Source organism: Bos taurus, chromosome 12 (genome assembly GCF_002263795.3).
Source record: "Bos taurus isolate L1 Dominette 01449 registration number 42190680 breed Hereford chromosome 12, ARS-UCD2.0, whole genome shotgun sequence".
Classification (NCBI taxonomy): domain Eukaryota; kingdom Metazoa; phylum Chordata; class Mammalia; order Artiodactyla; family Bovidae; genus Bos; species Bos taurus.
In genome coordinates, this window is record NC_037339.1 from 72,106,398 (window position 1) to 72,127,690 (window position 21,293).

General features: G+C 39.1%; 1 protein-coding gene across 1 annotated transcript in view; it reads right to left on the bottom strand.

Annotated features, from left to right (window-relative positions):
* Positions 1-21,293, bottom strand: part of LOC100337076 (ATP-binding cassette sub-family C member 4) — a 166,644-nt gene that overhangs the window by 133,311 nt on the left and 12,040 nt on the right. The window contains exons 4-7 of the mRNA XM_025000154.2: positions 15,281-15,505; positions 3,639-3,728; positions 2,409-2,572; positions 1,177-1,302 (exon numbers count right to left, since the gene is read on the bottom strand). Coding sequence (XP_024855922.1) covers positions 1,177-1,302; positions 2,409-2,572; positions 3,639-3,728; positions 15,281-15,505 — 605 coding nt within the window. The remainder of the gene's footprint in view (positions 1-1,176; positions 1,303-2,408; positions 2,573-3,638; positions 3,729-15,280; positions 15,506-21,293) is intronic.

Below are 21,293 nucleotides of genomic sequence, written 5' to 3' on the forward strand. Positions count from 1 at the left end.
AAAAGAGGCTTAGTGTCACTCTTTTAGACATTGTGTCAAGCAGACCGAGTTTGAACATTCATTCAACAAGCGTTCATAACTACAATCCTGTGCCAGGCTCCTCACTGATGACAGGAAGACATAGCCTGCCCCCTCCAGGAGCTTATGAACTATTGGGGGAAGAGAAAAAGACACCCCAAAATTGTAAGACACCAAGACATTAGACAGAGGAAATCAGCACAGCCCCCACGAGGTACAGAATAAAGGCATGTAACCCAGAGCAGAGGAGTCAGGGCAAGTCACATGGACGTGGATCTACCCTGAGAAAATTAGCTGGAGTCAGTCAGAGCTGGCGGAGGCCAAAGAAAAGAAGATGAGAGTGTATCCCCAGCAGACAGAGGGGCCCCAACAATGGTGCAAAGTGAGAGGTGACAGGGAGCTGCCAGAGAATTCCCAGCACCCTGTGCTGGAATATAAACACTCCTCAGACAGACCATGGGGTCGCTAAGAGTCGGACACGACTGAGCGACTTCACTTTCACTTTTCACTTTCATGCATTGGAGAAGGAAATGGCAACCCACTCCAGTGTTCTTGCCTGGAGAATCCCAGGGACAGAGGAGCCTAGTGGGCTGCCGTCTATGGGGTTGCACAGAGTCGGACACGACTGAAGCGACTTAGCAGCAGCAGCAGACAGTTAAATGAAAGATGGGGAAAACATCTACAAACACAAAGCAAAGCCTCCCCGCCACTGCCAAAATAGTATTTTTATGGCTTCATTTGGAATGAAGAATACTGATCCTTAAAGTTTGGCCAGATACATGTATATCCAGTCTTTACAATCTCCCCATTTGTGCTCCATCAACAAAAATTCTAATTTAAGTTTAAATATCACCTTCTCGGATACTAACATCGTGCAGTCATTGCTTATTTGGAATTTGTGTTATAAAGCATATATATATATATATATATATATATATATATATATATATATATTCAATTAAATTTAAATTAAAAAGAAAAAAAGAAGAAGAGCAGATTAAATGGTTGTCTCCACTATTCCACTTAACCCTCTTGCCATATGCAAGGGGTGGGTAGTATTTAAGTTCCCTTTCATATAAAACTTGGTAAGATTTCTAAATTCATTCTGTAAAAATAGGAAATAAACAAAAATATGGTGAGATATATACAAAAACTTACCTTCTCAAACGGGTAATAAGATCTATAAATGACTTTTCCCAAGCATACATTTTTATTGTTCTGATGCCAGTTATAATTTCACTTATGGTCTGGATCCTGTTGTCTGTGAGAGCTGTGGTCTTACTCCTGAGGGGACAGACGTGAGAGATGAAATTTAGTGATCACAACCCAACATCCCATAGCAGCAGCAGGGGGCACAAGGAAGGACCAGGGATCAATGATTCCCTACAGCTCTTTTGTGATAACAACACAGGCAGGTCCTACTCAAAGTGCAAATGGAGACAAAGAAACTAGGAAGTCAATCTTTCAGCCTAATTCAGGGAGTAACTTGGAGAACTTGCAGCATCTGATAAGAAGACCTGAAATGAGTCAGATACAAACCCTCTGCCCAAGGGCGTCCTCATGGTTGGGCAGGGAAGGCAAAAAGGAATCTACCAGGAAGATAGTGTCTGTGCTGTAATAAAAAAGGAGTAAAGTGCTGGGGAGCAGATAAGATGGGGCTATTAAATTCACTGGGAAAAGAGAGCAAGTAAAGCTTCAGAGACCTCATAGCACTGGAACAGGGCCCCAAAGGATAAGGAACATCACTCCATAACAAAGAGAGGAAAGGAAATTCCTAATAGAGAAAAATACCACACATAAAGGCACATGCAAACATTTATATAAAATAACTCAACTAGCTTCATACAGCACATCATCTCCCTCATCAACATCATCTGACAACCTGGACAATAACCCACTTCCAACCCTCTGGGACCAGCTTCAAGTCTAACTCATCACCATTAAGCCCTTCATCACTAGTCATTTTTCTATCACATATGCTGCTGGGACTGTGGAGCTTTATAAAGATAATATTTAATTAATATTAGCCTTGCCCTTGGGGTGCTTATAACTTAATGGAAACACTAAATTAAAAACAAGACAATAACACACATTTTTAAAAATGCTGTAACACAAGCATAACAAAAATATATGTAGCTAGAAAAAGGCCTATAAAATTACTACTACTGAATAGTGTTTAAAAAACATGGACATAGGTAAATTCTGCTTAAGGACACTCTACATATCCAGGTATAGCACCTTAGAAATTAGCTGTGAGGAAAGAGCAAATGCCATCACCTTTTCTGCTTTGACATCAGTTGTCAGTTTAAGGCTGTCACATCCACTGGCTAAGCCAGAAGGGTCTAAACCACACACATATCACCTATTTTTTAAACCAGTGTTTCTCTTACCAGAGTGATGAAAACAACTTCCAAATGCAGCTTTGCAAAAGCAGAATAACAACAAGAATTGCCATCCCAGCAAGACATGACATTCCTATTTCCATCCAGAGCAGGGCGGTCACGATGATAGCCTGCAGTGGCCCTACCCACAGATAGTGCAAGAACATTGTTACCTTAAAAGAGAAAGACAAGTCTTCTTAGAATGATATAAAAGCAAAATTATTATATACACAGTGTAGAAACAATCTGCTCTGAAGGAACAGACATGGACCTACACAGAAATGATCTCAGTGGGTTTTTAAACCTACTAAAGCAGAAACCCAAGCATCTACCAGATGATGCTGTTTTGGGACATCAAAGGGCCAAGCTAAGGGACGTCCAGGGAGAATCCGACCAGCAGCACTGAAAAAAGATGTTTTTTGTCTACACCACAAATGAGCTCAGGGCATCCCCAAAATCTCTATGCGCCAATGTTTAACCCCCATCTCTCCTCAGCATCCCAGGAAAGCTTATTTTATGGCATGCACCATGCTCTTCAGTAACTACTTATATATTTACCTCCCTGACAGGCTGTGGCTTCTCCAAGGAAGAAACTAAATCTTTTTTCAGCCCTAAAAGTAAGTAGGAACCTTACTTCATGTTTCATGAATGAATAACTGAAAGAGAAGTAGTCTAGTACAAAAAAAGATCTGACCAATAGCAATAATGCCCTGGATAATGCAATCTATTCGTAATTGTAAAAAAGACTGTGGTGGGAGGACAGCAAGTAGTAGGTGGTGTCTGTCTGGGGACCAGCCACTTGGCATAGTCCTTGAAGGCTCCTTATGCAGCAGGCACTGAAGAGGGCACATGGGAAAGAACAATCCCAGCCCACCAAGCCTTCATCATCCAGAAGAAGAGGAAGATTGTTCAGCAACACTCACACCACGTGTCAAGAAGTGCCACTTCAGGAGACTCCCCAGGGACACTAACCAAGCTGGACAAGAACACTGCTGCTTACTTATTATTGTCATTATGCTGTAGGTAACCTCAGAAAAAAAACAAAATTCTCATCCACAGGACAATATACATTATTACATCTAAGTTGCACACAGAAGAAATGAGAGTTGGATTAAGAGAACTCTTGTCTTATGTCCACAACAGAACGCTGGCTAACACCAAACCTGGACACCTGGCATCCCAATAAGCTGAATCCAGTAAGGATGGGAAATGTAAGAGGATCCCTCAGGGGAAGCTTACCTGATCAAACTTGTTCACATCATTAGACAGAAGATTGACTATCTGGCCTGTGGTGGTCTTTCCCATGGCTGAGCTACTCAGGCGAAGGGTCTGAAATAAGAAAAAGCAACAGCAAACTGGATTCCTACAGTGATAGCAAGTCACTCTTAGAACATAACAAAATGAAGCATGTTTCCCTGGGGTCTTATGTGGTGTCAGGATGAGCAGTATGGCCCCTGAGAGCAGGGCTCTAGGGATACTTGTCCATTCTTCCTCTCCTCAATGTGGCGACAGCCCCGTCCACAAGGACAGCAAAGGGAGGAATAGGAGATAGAAGCAAAATACCCCATCCTGCTTCTCAATGAACATGGACCTACTCGAAGTGTAAAGTGTGTAGCTTTAGACTTAGGAGCCAACTAAAGCAAGTCCATATCCATTGAGTTGGTGATGCCAACCAGTCATCTCATTCTCTGTTATCCCCTTCTCCTCCTGCCTTCAATCTTTCCCAGAATAGGGGTCTTTTCCAATGAGTAGGTTCTTTGCATCAGATGGCCAAAGTACTGGAGTTTCAGCTTTGGCATCAGTCCTTCCAATGAATATTCAGAACTGATTTCCTTTAGGATGGACTGGTTGGATCTTCTTGCAGTCCAAGGGACTCTCAAGAGTTTTCTCCAACACCACAGTTCAAAAGAATCTATTCTTCAGCGCTCAGCTTTCTTTACTGTCCAACTTTCACATCTATACATGACCACTGGAAAAACCATAGCTTTGACTTTACTCAACTAAAGTAAAGTTGAGCCCAATTAGAAGAGAGTGTTGAGGTCACCTAAAGGAAGACATTAGGGGACTTGAACTATAAATATGGAATCAATCATTAATTCCAAATATGACATCATTCCACATACATTGGTCTTAGTTCCTTCATTCTGAAGTAAGCGAGTACAATGTTCAAAACACTACTCCTGTGAGGAATCTGTGTTCTTAATGTTGGTCTGCTGAATTTACAAATATACAACCTAAGTTGTACACTCCCTTTATTTGGTTAAAAAAAATTTATGAAAAATGCCCTAAAGATCTGAGAAACTTGAACAGACCACCTTGAGCTGTTTCAACAGACTATCAACTGGAGCCATGGATCCAAACAAAATGTCATATTTCATAAAAACTTGTCATTTACTCCTCACATTAAACAGAAAAGTCACTGAAGTGGAAATGTAAAATGATGCAACCATGATGGAAGAGAGTATGGCAGTTCCTCAAGATATTAAACATAAAATTAGTATATAGTACAGCAATTCTATTTCTGGAAATACACTCAAAAAAGCTGAATGCATGGACTTAAATAGATATTTGTACACTCGTGTTCATAGCAGCATTACTCACAATAGTCACAAGGTAGAAACAACCCAAATGTCCATTACGGATGATTGGATACAGAGAATGTTGTATAGATCTATAATGGAATAGTATTCAGCCTTGAACAGGAATTAAACACCTGCTCCAACATGGATGAAACTTGAAGACACTGTTCTATATGACATAAGCCAAATGACAAACATTGCACGATTCCACTTACATGAAGTACCTAAAATAGTCAAATTCATAGAGAGAAGAAGTAGAATGCTGATGGCTGAGGGGAAGGTGGGGAGTTAGTGTTTAATGAGTTCAGAGGTTCAGTTTCGGAAGAGGAAAAAGTTCACATAGCAGTGATGTCTACACAACAATGTGAATATACTTAATGTCACTAAACAGTGCACTTAAAGAGTTAAAATGGTGAATTTTATATTACATGCATTTTACCACAATTTTTAAAAAATCAATGATCAAAAGGCAAAAGTAATTTTTCCAAAATTGTGGAAAGGTAAATAAGTGACAAGTCATTTTTATATGCGATACACCCCCATGAAATCATTCAAAATTACAAACCATGGCTCTGAGCTTAGTAGCCATCCCATTTCTAACACCCAACCTGATTTCTTCCCAGGACCAAAGATCAAGAGGTGGAGCCTGAACTTGAACCACAAGCATTCAGAGGGGCCTTTCAGAGCTGCTTGGCATCATCAGCTTTTGCCCTAAGGAATGAGCCCACCTGTAACCTGTAAAGGAGTATCTTATTTCTTCATCTCAGAAGGATTCTAGATGTAAGATTATGCACAAAGAAACTGTTCTTTCCCATGTTTCTGAAATTTCAGGTTATGTCTATGGTTTAATCCCAACAATACCTGACTTAGTAAAAGGACAATTTTCTTAGCCTAATCAAACCAGCAAATTAATGGCTTTGGGAGATGTTTATATTCATCTAGGTAAACATTCCAGGTCAGATCAAGTTTCCCAAAGGCAATGTTCCAAATGTTTCTCTTCCAATGTAAGAGAAAGGAAGACAGGTGGATAATGGCTCATCTCTGCAATGGAGAGAGAGAGCTTTAACTGAACCATCACCTCAAACTTAACTTAAGATTTTCACATTGCAGTTCCAGAGTAATTTCCTTTCTCTGTGTTTATGAGAGCTAAGCATTATCTGAAACACAAACATCTAGCTAAATTGTGTGAAAATCTGAGTATTCATCTCCTAAATGGTAAAAGGTACAATAAAATAACAAATCAGATCAGATCATATCAGATCAGTCATTCAGTCGTGTCCGACTCGTTGAGACCCCATGAATCGCAGCACGCCAGGCCTCCCTGTCCATCATCAACTCCCGGAGTTCACTCAGACTCACGTCCATCGAGTCAGTGATGCCATCCAGCCATCTCATCCTCTGTCATCCGCTTCTGCTCTTGCCCCCAATCCCTCCCAGCATCAGAGTCTTTTCCAATGAGTCAACTCTTCACATGAGGTGGCCAAAGTACTGGAGTTTCAGCTTTAGCATCATTCCTTCCAAAAAAAACCCAGGACTGATCTCCTTCAGAATGGACTGGTTGGATCTTCTTGCAGTCCAAGGGACTCTCAAGAGTCTTCTCCAACACCACAGTTCAAAAGCATCAATTCTTTGGCGCTCAGCCTTCTTCACAGTCCAACTCTCACATCCATACATGACCACAGGAAAAACCATAGCCTTGACTAGATGAACCTTTGTTGGCAGAGTAATGTCTCTGCTTTTGAATATGCTATCTAGGTTGGTCATAACTTTCCTTCCAAGGAGTAAGCGTCTTTTAATTTCACGGCTGCAGTCACCATCTGCAGTGATTTTGGAGCCCAGAAAAATAAAGTATGACACTGTTTCCCCATATATTTCCCATGAAGTGATGGGACCGGATGCCATGATCTTCGTTTTCTGAATGTTGAGCTTTAAGCCAACTTTTTCACTCTCCACTTTCACTTTCATCAAGAGGCTTTTTAGTTCCTCTTCACTTTCTGCCATAACGGTGGTGTCATCTGCATCTGAGGTTATTGATATTTCTCCCGGCAATCTTGATTCCAGCTTGTGTTTCTTCCAGTCCAGCGTTTCTCATGATGTACTCTGCATAGAAGTTAAATAAACAGGGTGCCAATATACAGCCTTGATGTACTCCTTTTCCTATTTGGAACCAGTCCGTTGTTCCATGTCCAGTTCTAACTGTTGCTTCCTGACCTGCATACAAATTTCTCAAGAGGCAGATCAGGTGGTCTGGTATTCCCATCTCTTTGAGAATTTTCCACAGTTTATTGTGATCCACACAGTCAACGGCTTTGGCATAGTCAATAAAGCAGAAATAGATGTTTTTCTGGAACTCTCTTGCTTTTTCCATGATCCAGCGGATGTTGGCAATTTGATCTCTGGTTCCTCTGCCTTTTCTAAAACCAGCTTGAACATCAGGAAGTTCATGGTTCACATATTGCTGAAGCCTGGCTTGGAGAATTCTGAGCATTACTTTACTAGTGTGTGAGATGAGTGCAATTGTGCAGTAGTTTGAGCATTCTTTGGCATTGCCTTTTTTTGGGATTGCAATGAAAACTGACCTTTTCCAGTCCTGTGGCCACTGCTGAGTTAAGCTGATGAATGAGAAGGAAGACCCCTGACTAGAGTGTAGGAGTACCTCTGCCATTTCCACATCACCCAAGAGGAAACTGGCTCAGATACTACAGCCAAATACACATAGTGAGAAGCCAGGCCCCAAGGTCACACCCCACAAGACTACAAGTCTCTCCTCAAGGAAAATGAGGAGACATCTCTCACTTTGCTAAGAAAAGTACTCCCAAGAAACAGATCTAGATAAGTAGGCAAAAGAAGCAATTTTTTCCATTTTAATTGTTTGGTTTTATCATGCTGTTTTAGTATCATATTTGTGTGTAGATTATTTCCTACCTTTATTGTATGTTTGCCTTTACTGGTGAGCTTCTCCATTTGTAATTTTCTTGTTTCAAGATGTGGCCTTTTCTTTCCCACCTAAAGAAATTTGTTTAGGGTTTTTTGGAAAGCTGGTTTGGTGGTGCTGAATTCTCTTAGCTTTTGCTTATCTGTAAGACTATTGATTTCTCTGTCAAATCTGAATGAGAGCATCGTTGGGTAGAATATTCTTGGTTGTAGATTCTTCCCTTTCATCACTTTAAATATGTCATGCCACACCCATCTGGCCTACAATTTCTGCTGAGAAATCAGCTGATAATCTTATGTGAGTTTCCTTGTATATTACTTGTTACTTTTCTCTGGCTGCATTTTTTCTTTTTCTTTGTTGCTATTTTTTCTTTTTATTTAATTTTTGTCAGTTTTATTATTATGTTTTAGTATATTCCTCTTTGACTTTATCCAGCCCAAGACTCTGTGCTTCTTGGACTTAGGTGACTATTTCCTTGCCTATGTTAGGGAAATTTTCAGCTATGATCTCTTCAAATATTTTCTCAGGTTCTTTGTCTCTCTCTCTTCTCCTTCTGGGAGCCCAAGAATGCAAATGTTGGTGTATTTAATGTTGTTCCTAGGTCTCAGACTATCTTCCTTTCTTTTCATTCTTTTTCCTTCCTTCTATTCCATGGCAGTGATTTCCACCACTCTGTCTCCAACTCACCTTTTTTCTGCCTAACATTCTGCTAGTTATTCCTTCTAGTGAATTTTTCAGATTTTTTATTGTTCATCTCTGTTTGTTTTTTTAATTATTCTAGCTCTTTGTTAAACATTTCTTATATTTTCTTTATCTGTGCCTCCATTCTTTTTCCAACATCATGGATCACCTTTACTATCATTACTCTGAATTCTTTTTCAAGTAAATTGCCTATCTCTACTTTTCTTAGCTGTTCTTCTTGGGTTTTACTTCTTCATTCATCTGGGACATATTCCTCTGCCATATCATTTAGTCTGATTTTCTGTGATTGTGGTTTTCATTCCACAGGCTGCAGAACTGTACTTCTTGTTTCTGTTGTCTTTCCCCGGTGAATGAAGCTGTCTAAGAGCTTCATTAGACTGGGACTGGTTCTTGTCCACTAGTGTGTGGAGCTGGGTCTTGTTCCTCTTGTGAGCTGGCCATGCCAGTGGGTGTGGTTATTGGGAAACTTTGTGCTCAGGAAGACTTTAAGCTGCCTGTTGCTGATGGGTAGGGCTGTGTTCCTACCCTGTTAACACTGTTGATTATTTAGCCTGAGGTGTTCCAGCACTGGATGCCACAGGCTGTTGAGTGGGGCTAGGTTTTGGTAAGAAAATGGCAGCTTCAGGGGGTCTCACATCAGTGAGTACTCCCCAGAACTATCACTGCCAGTGTCTTTGTCCCAAACAAGCCATATCCCACCTCCACAGGAGGCCCTTTAAAACCAGCAAGTAGGTCTGACCCAGGATCTTATGAGGTCACTCCTTTTCCCCAAGAGTCCTAGTTTTACAAGGCCTTGTGTGCAGTCTTGTGGAATTCCTGCAATCAAACCCCACTGGGCTTCAAAGCCACATTCTCTGGAAGTTCCTTCTCCCATTGCCAACTCCCCAGACTTGAAACCTATCTGGGACTCAAGATTTTCACTCCTATGGGAGAACTTCTGTGGTATAATTATTTTCCAGTTTGTGGGTTGCCCACCCAGCAAGTATGGGATTTGATTTTATTGTGACTGTGCCCCTCTTACTGTTTTGTTGTGGCTTCTTCTTTGTCTTTAGATGTAAGATATCTTTTTTGGTAGTCTCTTTGGACAGAGGAACCTGGTAGGCTGCAGTCTATGGGGTCGCTAAGGGTCAGACACAACTGAGCAACTTCACATTCACTTTTCACACTCATGCATTGGAGAAGGAAATGGTAACCCACTCCAGTGTTCTTGCCTGGAGAATCCCAGGGGCAGCAGAGCCTGGTGTGCTGCTGTCTATGGGGTCGCACAGAGTCAGACATGACTGAAGTGACTTAGCACCAGCAGCAGCAGCAGCATTTTTTGTCAATGATTGTTCAGCAGTTACCTGTGATTTTGGTGTTTCTGTAAGAAGAGGTGATAGTTATCCTACTTTGTCTGTGTGGTGGGAACACTTAAGATCTACTCTCTTATGAAATTTCAAGTGTAATATACAGCTAAATGAGTTTTTTTTTTTTTAAGCAAACAGTATAAAGAGATATCGAGAATCAAGTTTATAAAGAGCCCTTTACATTTGACACTGATGTATCTGTAGCAACTCTTTGTAAATACATCTGAAATCCTTACTCCTCTTACACTAGTTGAGACCAGAATAAAGTGTTTACAATAATTTCATGGGATTTCTCAATGTAAGATAACTGAGCACATCAAATCAGGTCTTACTACCACATGGTAGGTCACAAGGAGAGCCTTGGTATATTTAAGAAAACTGAAATAATATCAAGCATCTTTTCTGATCCCAATGCTATGAGATTAGAAATAAACTACAAGAAAAACTAGAAAATAAAAACATGTGGCAGCTAAACAATATGCCACTAAACAACAAATGAATAACTGAAGGAAATCAAAGGGGAAAAAAAAAAAAAAAAAACAAGAGACAAATGAAAACAAAAGCACAATGGTCCAGAATGTATGGGATGCAACAAAAGCAGTTCTAAGAGGGAAGTTTATAGCAATACAATCTTACCTCAAGAAACAAGAAAAATCTCAAATAAGCAATCTAATCTTACACCTAAAACAACTAGAGAAAAAAAGAATAAACAAAACCTAAAGTTAGTAGAAGGAAAGAAATCATAAAGATCAGAGCAGAAATAAATGAAATAGAGGCAAAGAAAATAATCACAAACATCAATGAAACCAAAAGCTGGTTCTTTGAAAAAACAGACAAAATTGATAAACTTTTAGCTAGACTCATCAAAAAAGGAGGACTCAAATGAATATAATTGGAAACGAAAAAGGAGAAGTTACAACTGACATCACAGAAATACAAAGAATCGTAAGACTACTAAAAACAACTGTATGCTAATAAAATGGACAACCTGGAAGCAAGGGCCAATTTTTTTGAAAGGTACAGTCTCTCAAGACTGAACCAGGAATAGAAAAAGAAAATATTAAGAGACCACTCACAACACTAAATTTGTGATTTAAGTCCCCCACAAGACAAGGATTTCCACTCTTATCACTATCATTCAACATAGTAATTGGAAGTCATAGTAATCGGAGAAGAAAAAGAAGTAAAAGGAATCCAGATAGGAAAAGAAGTTAAATGGTCACTATTTGCAGATGACATGATATTATACATAGAAGATCCTAAGCAGGCTATCAAAAACTACTAGAACTACCAATGAATTTGGTTAAGTTGAAGGTTACAAAATTAATACATAGAAATCTGTTGCATTTCTATACACTAACAATGAAAGATATGAAACAAATTCAAGAAACAATTCCATTTACCATCACATCAAAAAGAATAAAATACCTAGGAATAAACATACCAAAGGAGATAAAAAGACCTGTACTCTGAAAACTATAAGTTGCTGATGAAAGAAATCAAATAAGATACAAACAGATAGAAAGACATATCATGTTTGTGTGCTGGAAGAATCAAGGTTGTCAAAATAACTATACTACCCAAGACAATCTACAGATGCAATGCAATCCCTTTGAAATTACTAATGGCATTTTTCATAGAACTAGAACAAAAAATATCAAAATTTGTATGGAGATACAAAAGACCTTGAATAGCCAAAGTAACCTTGAGAAAAAAAAATGGAACTGGAGGAAACAGGCTCCCTGACTTCAGACTATACTAAAAAGTTACAGTCTTCAAAACAGTATGGTGCTGGCACAAAAACAGAAATATTGATTGATGGAAAAGGATAGAAAACCCAGAAATAAGCCCATGCACCAGTGATTAATTAATCTATGACAAAGGCGGCAAGACTACAAAAGTTTGGAAAGACAGTCTCTTCAAAAAATGGTTCTGGGAAAACTGGACAGCTATGTGAAAAGAAAAAAAAAACAAGTTAAATCATTCTTTAACACCATACATACAAATAACCTCAGAATAGACTAAAGACTTTCTTCTTAGAGGAAAGCATAAGCCGAACAGTCTCTGACATAAATTGTAGTAGTATCTTTTTCAATCTATCTCCCAGAATAATGTAAATAAAAATAAACAATGGGACCAACTTAAACTCAAAAGCTTTTGTAAATCAAAGGAAACAAACAAAGCAAAAAGACAATCCACAGATTGGGAGAAAATTTGCAAATGATGTGACCAATAAGAGATTAATCTTCAAAATCTACAAACAGCTCATGATGCTCAACAGCATCAAAACAAACAACCCAATAAAAAAATGGGCAGAAGACATAAGCAGACATTTCTCCAAAGAAGACATACAGATAGACAAGAGGCACATGAAAAGATGTTCAATGCTGCCAATTATTGGAGAAATGAAAATCAAAACTATAATGAGATATCACCTTACACAAGGCAGAATAGCTATCATCAAAAAATCCACAAACAATACATGCTGGAGAGGGTGTGGAGAGAAGGGAACTCTTCTACATCATTGGTGGGAATGTTAATTGGTTCAGCCACTATGGAGAAAAGTATGGAGTTTCCATAAAAAATTTTAAAAATATAGCTACCATATGACCCTTCAATACCATTCCTGGGCATATATCTAGAGAAAAACATGATCTGAAAGGATACATGAATCCCAATGTTCATTACACCACTGTTTACAATAGCCAAGACATGCAAGCAACCTAAATGCCCATTGAAAGAGGAATGGATAAAGATGTGGAACATAGATACAGTAGAATATTACTCAGTAATTAAAAATAATGAAATAATGCTATTTGCAGCAACATGGATGGACCTAGAGGGCATCATACTGAGTGAAGTAAGTCAAATGGAGAAATATGGTATGACATCCCTTATATGTGGAATCTAAAAAAAATGATACAAAGGAATGTACTTACAAAACAGAAAGAGACTCACAGACTTAGAGAATGAACTTATGGTTGCCAGGGGGAAGGATGGAGGAAAGGGATAGCAGCAGAGTTTGGGATAGACATGTACACACTGCTATATTCAAAATGGATAACCAGCAAGGACCTACTGAATAGCACATGGAACTCTTCTTAATGTTATGTGGCAGTCTAGATGGGAGAGGAGTTTGGGGGAGAATGGATACATGTATATGCATGGCTGAGTCCCTTTCCTGTTCACCTCAAACTACCGTAACATTGTTAATTAGTTATGCTGCTAAGTCACTTCAGTCGTGTCTGACTCTCTGCGACCCCATAGACGGCAGCCCACCAGGCTCCCTCATCCCTGGGATTCTCCAGGCAAGAGTACTGGAGTGGGGTGCCATTGCCTTCTCCAATGCATGAAAGTGAAACGTGAAAGTGAAGTCACTCAGTCATATCCGACCCTTAGCGACCCCATGGACTACAGCCTACCAGGCTCCTCCATCCATGGGATTTTCAAGGCAAGAGTACTGGAGTGAGGTTCCATTGCCTTCTCCGGTTAATTAGCTATACCCCAATACAAAATAAAAAGTTTTTTTTTTAAAAGAGGTAAACTTCCAGTTACAAAATAAACAAGTCTGAAGGAGGAAGCATGTAGCATGGGAAAACAGTCAATAATATTTTAATAACTTTGTATGGTAACTAGACTGATCATGGGGATTATTTTGTAATGTATAGAAATACAAATCACTATTTTCTGCATCTGTAACTAACAGTGTTTCAGGTCAGTTAAAGTTCAATAAAACTTTTTAACATATGAATAAAAAATCAGGTGGTTATTAAAAGTGCTACACTGCATATTAAAGATAAAAGGAAATATTGTATTAAAAACAGCTTGATCATGGTATCTCCTTCACCAGGTGTATACCTATGGCTGATACATGTTGATGTTTGGCAGAAACCAACACAGTTCTGTAAAGAAATTATCCTCCCATTAAAACTTAAAAAATTTTTTTAAATAGCTTGAATGAATAGCAAAAAATTCTCTACAAAATTAATAAAACAATGTAGAATTTCAAGTTTTCTATCAAACACCCTAAGATTTTCTTTAATACCATTAAAAACATTCATATCTATAGAATATAGTGAATGAGTTTGCATTTGTGTGGATTTCATTTACATATTTCTTTAGTTAACACAATTATATTGAATGTAATTAGATGGATCTGTTAAAATTATTATCATTCTCTTTCTCAAATATACTTTTTGCTTCTTAGTCTAATTTTATAGATCCAATCACTGAAGTTCACCTGTAAATAAAACTTTGATATAAGTGAGGGTTTTAATAAACAACATTAAGAATTTTCCATAAATATCATTATGAGATTTAGGCATGAAAATATTGAAAATCATTGTGATACTTAGTTTTTAATTAGACTTCCTCATTATAATTTAGTGAATACTATGCAATCAGTTCAGTTCAGTTCAGCTCAGTTGCTCAGTTGTGTCCGACTCTTTGCAACCTCATGAACCACAGTACGCCAGGTCTCCCTGTCCATCACCAACTCCCTGAATCCACCCAAACCCATGTCCATTGAGTCAGTGATGCCATCCAACCATCTCATCCTCTGTCGTCCCCTTCTCCTCCTGCCCTCAATCTTTCCCAGCATCAGGGTCTTTTCAATTGAGTCAGCTCTTCACATCAGGTGGTCAAAGTATGAACACCTAGGACTGATCTCCTTTACGATGGACTGGTTGGATCTCTTTCCAGTCCAAGGGACTCTCAAGAGTCTTCTCCAACACCACAGTTCAAAAGCATCAATTCTTCGGTGCTCAGCTTTCTTCACAGTCCAACTCTCACATCCATATATGACCACTAGAAAATCATAGCCTTGACTAGACAGACCTTTGTTGACAAAGTAATGTCTCTGCTTTTTAATATGCTGTCTAGATTGGTCATAACCTTCCTTCCAAGGAGTAACCTTCTTTTAATTTCATGGCTGAAATCATCATCTGCAGTGATTTTGGAGCCCCCAAAAATAAAGTCAGCCACTGTTTCCACTGTTTGCCCATCTATTTCCCATGAAGTGATGCTTTTCACTTCTCTTCTTTTCACAGCTATTTGTAAGGCCTCCTCAGACAGCCACAATTATGTAATAGTGGATAAGTTATTAAAGACTGCCCCCACATGATCTCAGGAGAAAACTTTTCATTATATTTTGGTGAACTTTGCTTAAACAGCAACAAAATTGGCTTGATGTAATTAACAAGGATCTCTAGTAATGTGTAAATGATGAGAGTTACAAAATTTTTAATTTACAGAGAGCTCTCCCAAAATGTTTCTCATACTTCAGGGAAGGTACATACTTTGGTACCTAGTGACACTTACCTTGCGGTAGATCATATGGCACACAGCTACTCTCAGCCTCATCCCCACGCGCTGCATGTGGTAGAAGTACAAGTGGTGCAGAACGGCCCACATGAGCACACAGGCGCTCAGCACTGTGGCATAGGCATAGGCCTCTTGCAAAGTAACAGAATCAGTGGAATCAGAGTTTTCAACATAACTGATTATTTTTCCCAAAAATATGGGCTGAACTACTCTGGTGCCTTCCTAAAAGGGGAAAAAAAAGCGCCTTAATTAGAAATGCAAGCTCTACAGATTTTATTAACACAAACTTTTATTATTTGCATGTTAAAAAAACATTTTGGCAAAATGCTACATTCAGGGCTAAACTAAAAAAATATATATATGCAGATGCACTATTTTCTATAAGACATGAGACAATAGTTTTAACCTTAAGAATAATTTTACATTCAAAGACAATAAAGCTTGTGCTTAGCACATTGTGGATGCTCAATAAGTATTACAAGCAGTGCTTTAGAACCCATTTGTCAAAATAGCAAAAGAGTCTTGGTCTAAGATGGATAAGTGAAAAGTGGCAGAAGAAGGTAAGAAATTTGCTTCCATGTGAACAAGCCCCTGTCTCCTGTACTCGCAACATTTTAGCCCAATAGAAAGTCAAGATGGCTCATGTACTGGAGGCATGTTCTTTCCATCACTTTCTGCTTTAAAAGCCTTTATGAACTGAGGCATTGGCACAAGCTCAGATCCAGTCTTTACCACCCCAAACTCCACATGTTACTAAAGCAAGACAAGCAGAGACCAGCTGCTGCTAGAGTATCACAAAGAAACCAGGTTTGGGAGGTTCCCAGATTTTCTGCCCAAGGGGACACTGCATCAGTGTATCTCTACCCCTAGAATCTCAGATTATACTTAGAATCAAATATTAAACATGGCAGAAGTTAAGCTAGAAAACAGTGTTATCCATGATTTGCCACCAGTCATAAACCTCAGGTGCTGGTTTGGAAGAAATGTTATCAATTATCTATTCCTCAAGGAAAATATTCAAATCCTAAACCAAGACTTAGCAGGTAACCAGGCTTACTTCCTGAGTAAGACTCAGGGAAAGCTATTTTATTTTCCATAACTAAAGGCAAATAAACAGCAACACTTGCCTACCCTGCCAAATGGCCACTCTACCCCACAACCTACTTCCTCCCTCTAGTCATCCCTTGAAGGACCACTTCGAAAACCAAACAGTTAACACAAATTGAAGTCACCAAAAATTAACACCTCCACCGTCAACACCATTTCTTCCACAGACTTCTCAAAAGAAAAACACCAAGAATTTAGAAATCTTTCAGGAACTCAACTTAGAAACAAGGTTTTCCTTTGAGGGAATCCCTCTTTACTAACACAGATCTGGAAAATGAACGGTGGGTTTGCTTTCATAGCTCTCTTCTGTCTCCTTGAAGACGAGGAACCCACATATAAGAGGAAGGGAAGGAAAATTCAAAACAATAAACAAAACACAACACTAACAAGCATTTTCTGCTCAACCAAATAGTGCGTGATCCAGTTATTTACAGAAAGTTGTCCCCATTCCTCAAATATGTGTCACATTGAACCTCAACACCTCTGCCTTCCTCTATACACATGCACACACACACTCGTAGAATGCACTAACTGCCTCACCTTCCCTGAATTCACGGAAGTTTTCATCTATTGTAGAGAAGTAAGGGGATGCCATTTAGTTGAATTATGATTAAGATGATCAGATCAGAGTAATTTAATCAGTTCTCAAGAACACAAAGACTCACTGTAACATTTCTAGCAAGCCCTATCATTTATTCCAAGAAGCATTAAGAGCTCATGGAAAAGTCCCGAATACAGTAAATTGTAAACTACACTCTTTACAGAGTTTGAAAGTGAAAGTGAAGTCGCTCAGTCGTGTCCGACTCTTAGTGACCCCATGGACTACAGCCCACCAGGCCCTCTGTCCATGGGATTTTCCAGGCAAGAGGAATGGAGTGGGGTGCCATTATAGAGTTTACTGAGATGGAAATCTCGAAGCTTACACAGAGAAGTAAGCACATCAAACTGTACACACAGGCAGTCCCATTTCAGGTGTAGTCAAGGGCATTTGAGTGCTACAGACTATAAAACTAGGGCTCTCCACCAGAAGCCAGGCACTAACACCTACCACCTCAAACTTTCCAGAAACCTATGGGTGTCTCTGAGAATCACTGTTACCTGTTACTCAGCTCTCCATTTAAGTCTAACATTTTATAATTATAGAAAAAAGAAGTAAGAGTAACGTCATCCACCAAAGAGAATACTGATAGATGCAACAAATTTAGGGGAAAAAATGCAAAATAAAGGCAGGTCACTACCATCTAAACACCTGGAGTTTTCTGCGCAGAGACAGTATTTAACAAGTCAGCAGGGCAAATAGCCTCATTAAGGTATAATGCCAGTTCATGGCCCAGATCTTCCACTCATCTGTCCATTTTTTCCCCATAATAATTATTATTCTTTATTTGCTATTTAAATTTTCAAAAAGATAACAAAGGTTTTTGAACAATAACCATTACAGTAATTTGAAATAATTTGAGGGTAGAGTCATTTGTTATCCTTAAGCACTGCTTTGCCTCCAGCAAGAAGTAGTTATGACAATTTAGAAAAGTGGTGAAGAGCATAAAGTACAAAGAATTTCCACTCAATCATAAGTTCCAACTATTGAAATTGAAAAATAGATTTTATACTCCATATAAAATATGAAAATAAGAACAATTTCACAGTAATTTCTCTCAACAAAACAGAAAACTAAATAGTCAATAACACAAGGAAACAAAACCCCAAAGTATATAAAGAGAGAATAAGAATACAAGTACTAAATACGATTCTTTAAAGCTTCCAGAACACACAGGGAAGAAGTGATTGGGCCATCAAAGCTGGACTGAGAAAATCTATCCCCTCCACAGACAAGGAAAGGTTAGAGATAAAGAATCATTTAACAGGACAGCTGGCAACAACATTTTATAACCTGTGAATGTCTCCATTTATGGAATTTGGTAGCAACTGGCTGAGGCAAACCGGGCAAAAGGTTTTCCAGCTGCCAGAAGATTCATTCCTCATAGGCTCAATGTTCTGTTCCAAGTATTAACTCCAAATAGAACAGTGGTGTGAATGCCAAGGGAAGGCACAATTTCTGATGACTCAGCTTGCCTTGGAGAGTCTCCCAGAATCCCAAGGGGTGGCTCACCCTGGGGATTCAGACAATGGGAGCAGCCATTCCCGGGAGCTACCCTTACTACGTGTTCACTAGTGTGGGCAGATACCACCAAGGAATTCTCTCATATATCTATTCCTGATCCTAAACTTCAAACTGGTAAGCAATGAAACAACTGAGAAAATACTCATTATCAAACATGAAACTAACCAAATTAGAACTTTCTGAATAAGTAGTGTGTGTATGAGTGTGTGTGTGTGTGTGTGTGCGTGTGTGTATTAGTTGCTCAGTCATGTTTAATTCCTTGTGACCCCATGGACTGTAGCCCATCAGGCTTCTCTGTCCAGGGAATTTTCCAGGCAAGAATACTGGAGTAGGTAGCCATTCCCTTCAGAACATGGTCAAATATTGTCTCCATAAACCCTTCATCTTTTATATCAATCTGTGACCCCGTGAATATTCTTTCTACAAACTAACTGAGAATATAGTTCTTATTCTTTCACAAAAATTGTTCATAACTGTTAAACCATATGAGATTTTTAAAAGAGTCCAAAATAATATCACATCATCCATCATTCAACATTCTACAAGAGTCTCAGAGTCTCTGAGGCTGACATTTCTTGATAGTCCTTGGTATTCAGCCTCCTGAAGGACTGACATTAATCACCACCTCCTAGTCCTTAGGGGAACTTCTTAGACAGTTAGATGCTAGAACTGCTGGACTGGGTACAGTTCCTCCTCCAGGCTTCCACACATACTTGACACATTTCTTACCCAACTTCCTCATCTCTCATTCACGAGAAAAGAAAGCAAACACAGGAAATAGAAACATGCTATCAGAGGGAAAAAAAAAAGCTTGAGGGAAACAAGAAGAAAAGGGTGAGCTTCCGGGAAATGAAAAGCCAATTAAGTTTTAGAACTGAGTGAAAGATGACAAAGGTAGAGTTGAGAAGGATCCAGAGCTAAGGAAGAAAAACAGTGAATTAAAAAAAAAAAAAGAAAAGCAGTGAATCTGGGGAGATAATAAACATCAGGATCCTATATATGCATTCAGTCCTCTTTTACACAGTGGTCTTTATCCTGACTGCGTGTTAGTATCATCTGGGAAAGTAAATAAATAAATAAATACTATAAATATCCTATAAATACTATGGCTCAGGGTAACCAAAGAGTTTATAATGACAAAGCTTCTCTTTATGGAAATGTTTCAGCTAATAAATGAAGAAGGTAAGAATTAGAACTAGAGCATCACCATTTTGGAACCCTTACTGAATTAATGGATCTTGAGTAATAATCATGAATCACTCCTAACATCACACATACAAAAAAGATATTATGTACCTCATAAAGGAGGTACACAACCCTATAACCCTGTCTCCTACAAAGAGGAAACCTTAATGACTCAGATCAAGTTCTAGATCTAGCCCCCAAACCTAAGGTACCAGACGAGCAAGTTACATGACTTGGGGGAGAGGCAATTCACCAAACTCAAACTGTGGGAGTCTCTACAGGACAAGCAACCTGGTTTCTTCCTTTAAAAAATAAATAAATAAATAAACTAAATAAATGGTTGAGAGGAAAGGGGGGGAGGGATAGAGGGAGATAGAAAAGCAACCTATACAACCTCTATGAACCAAATGTAGCTTTTTTGATGCCGTTTCAAACAAGGGGGGAAAAGACAACAGTGAGCACTGGTTAAATACTGATGATATTAAAGTTAATGTTTATGCATAATAATGGAATTGGAATTATCTAGGGAGAAGAGTCCACATCTTTTAAAGATACCTACTAAAACATTTATAGATAAAAATGATATGATGTTTAGGAACTGCTTCCAAATAATCTTCAGAAGTGAAAGCAAGTAGGGGTTCAGATGAGGCAAGACAGCTCATGAGTTGACAATTATTGAAGCTGGCTTAGGGTGACATAGGTGCTTATTTCCCTGTATACTTCTGAGTTCTTAGCTGATACTCCCTGTAATAAATGACAGAAAAAAAAAAAGAAAACCAAACAGAAATTTATTAACACATGTATTTCTGGTACATATCAGAAATGCCAGAAAAACTGAGTAACTCCTTGACATGGCCCAAAGTGTTAGTCGCTCAATGATGTCCAACTCGTTGTGACCTCATGGACTGTAGCCCACCAGGCTCCTTTGTCCATGAAATTCTCCAGGCAAGAATATTGGAGTGGGTTGCCATTTCCTACTCCAGGGCATCTTCCCAGCCCAGGGATCAAATCCAGGTCTTGATCGAACCTGGATATCCAGCATTGCAAGCAGATTCTTTGCCATTTTAGCCATGAGGGAAGCCCCTGAGCCACCAAGGAAGCCTGAGATGACCCAAACCACACCTTAAATACCGTTTCCAGCTCAAGACAAAAGAAGGGAGGGGACATTTATGAGAAGTTGATAGGAAATCCAGCTTAAATTAGAGTCAGGTTGGATTTGTTATGCAGATTTAATTCTTCATGAAGACTTATCTATTAAGATTCTTCTATGATTTAGAGCCATTCTTTTCTTCCTGGTACAGAGATGGAGTGTGCATTCTAAGTCATTTCATTTGTGTCTAGCTTTTTGTGACCCCATAGATTGTAGCCCTCTAGGCTCCTCTGTCCATGGGATTCTCTGGGGAAGAATACTGGAGTGGGTTATCATCCCTCCTCAGGGGATCTTCCCGACCCCATGGATCAAACCTGCGTCTCAACTTCTCCTGCATTGGCAGGAGGGTTCTTTACCACTAGCACTACCTGGAAATCCACAGAGATGGAGACATCCTTATAAATGGAGATTTTTTTTATCAATGTAAATGTTCCTCACAGAGGGCA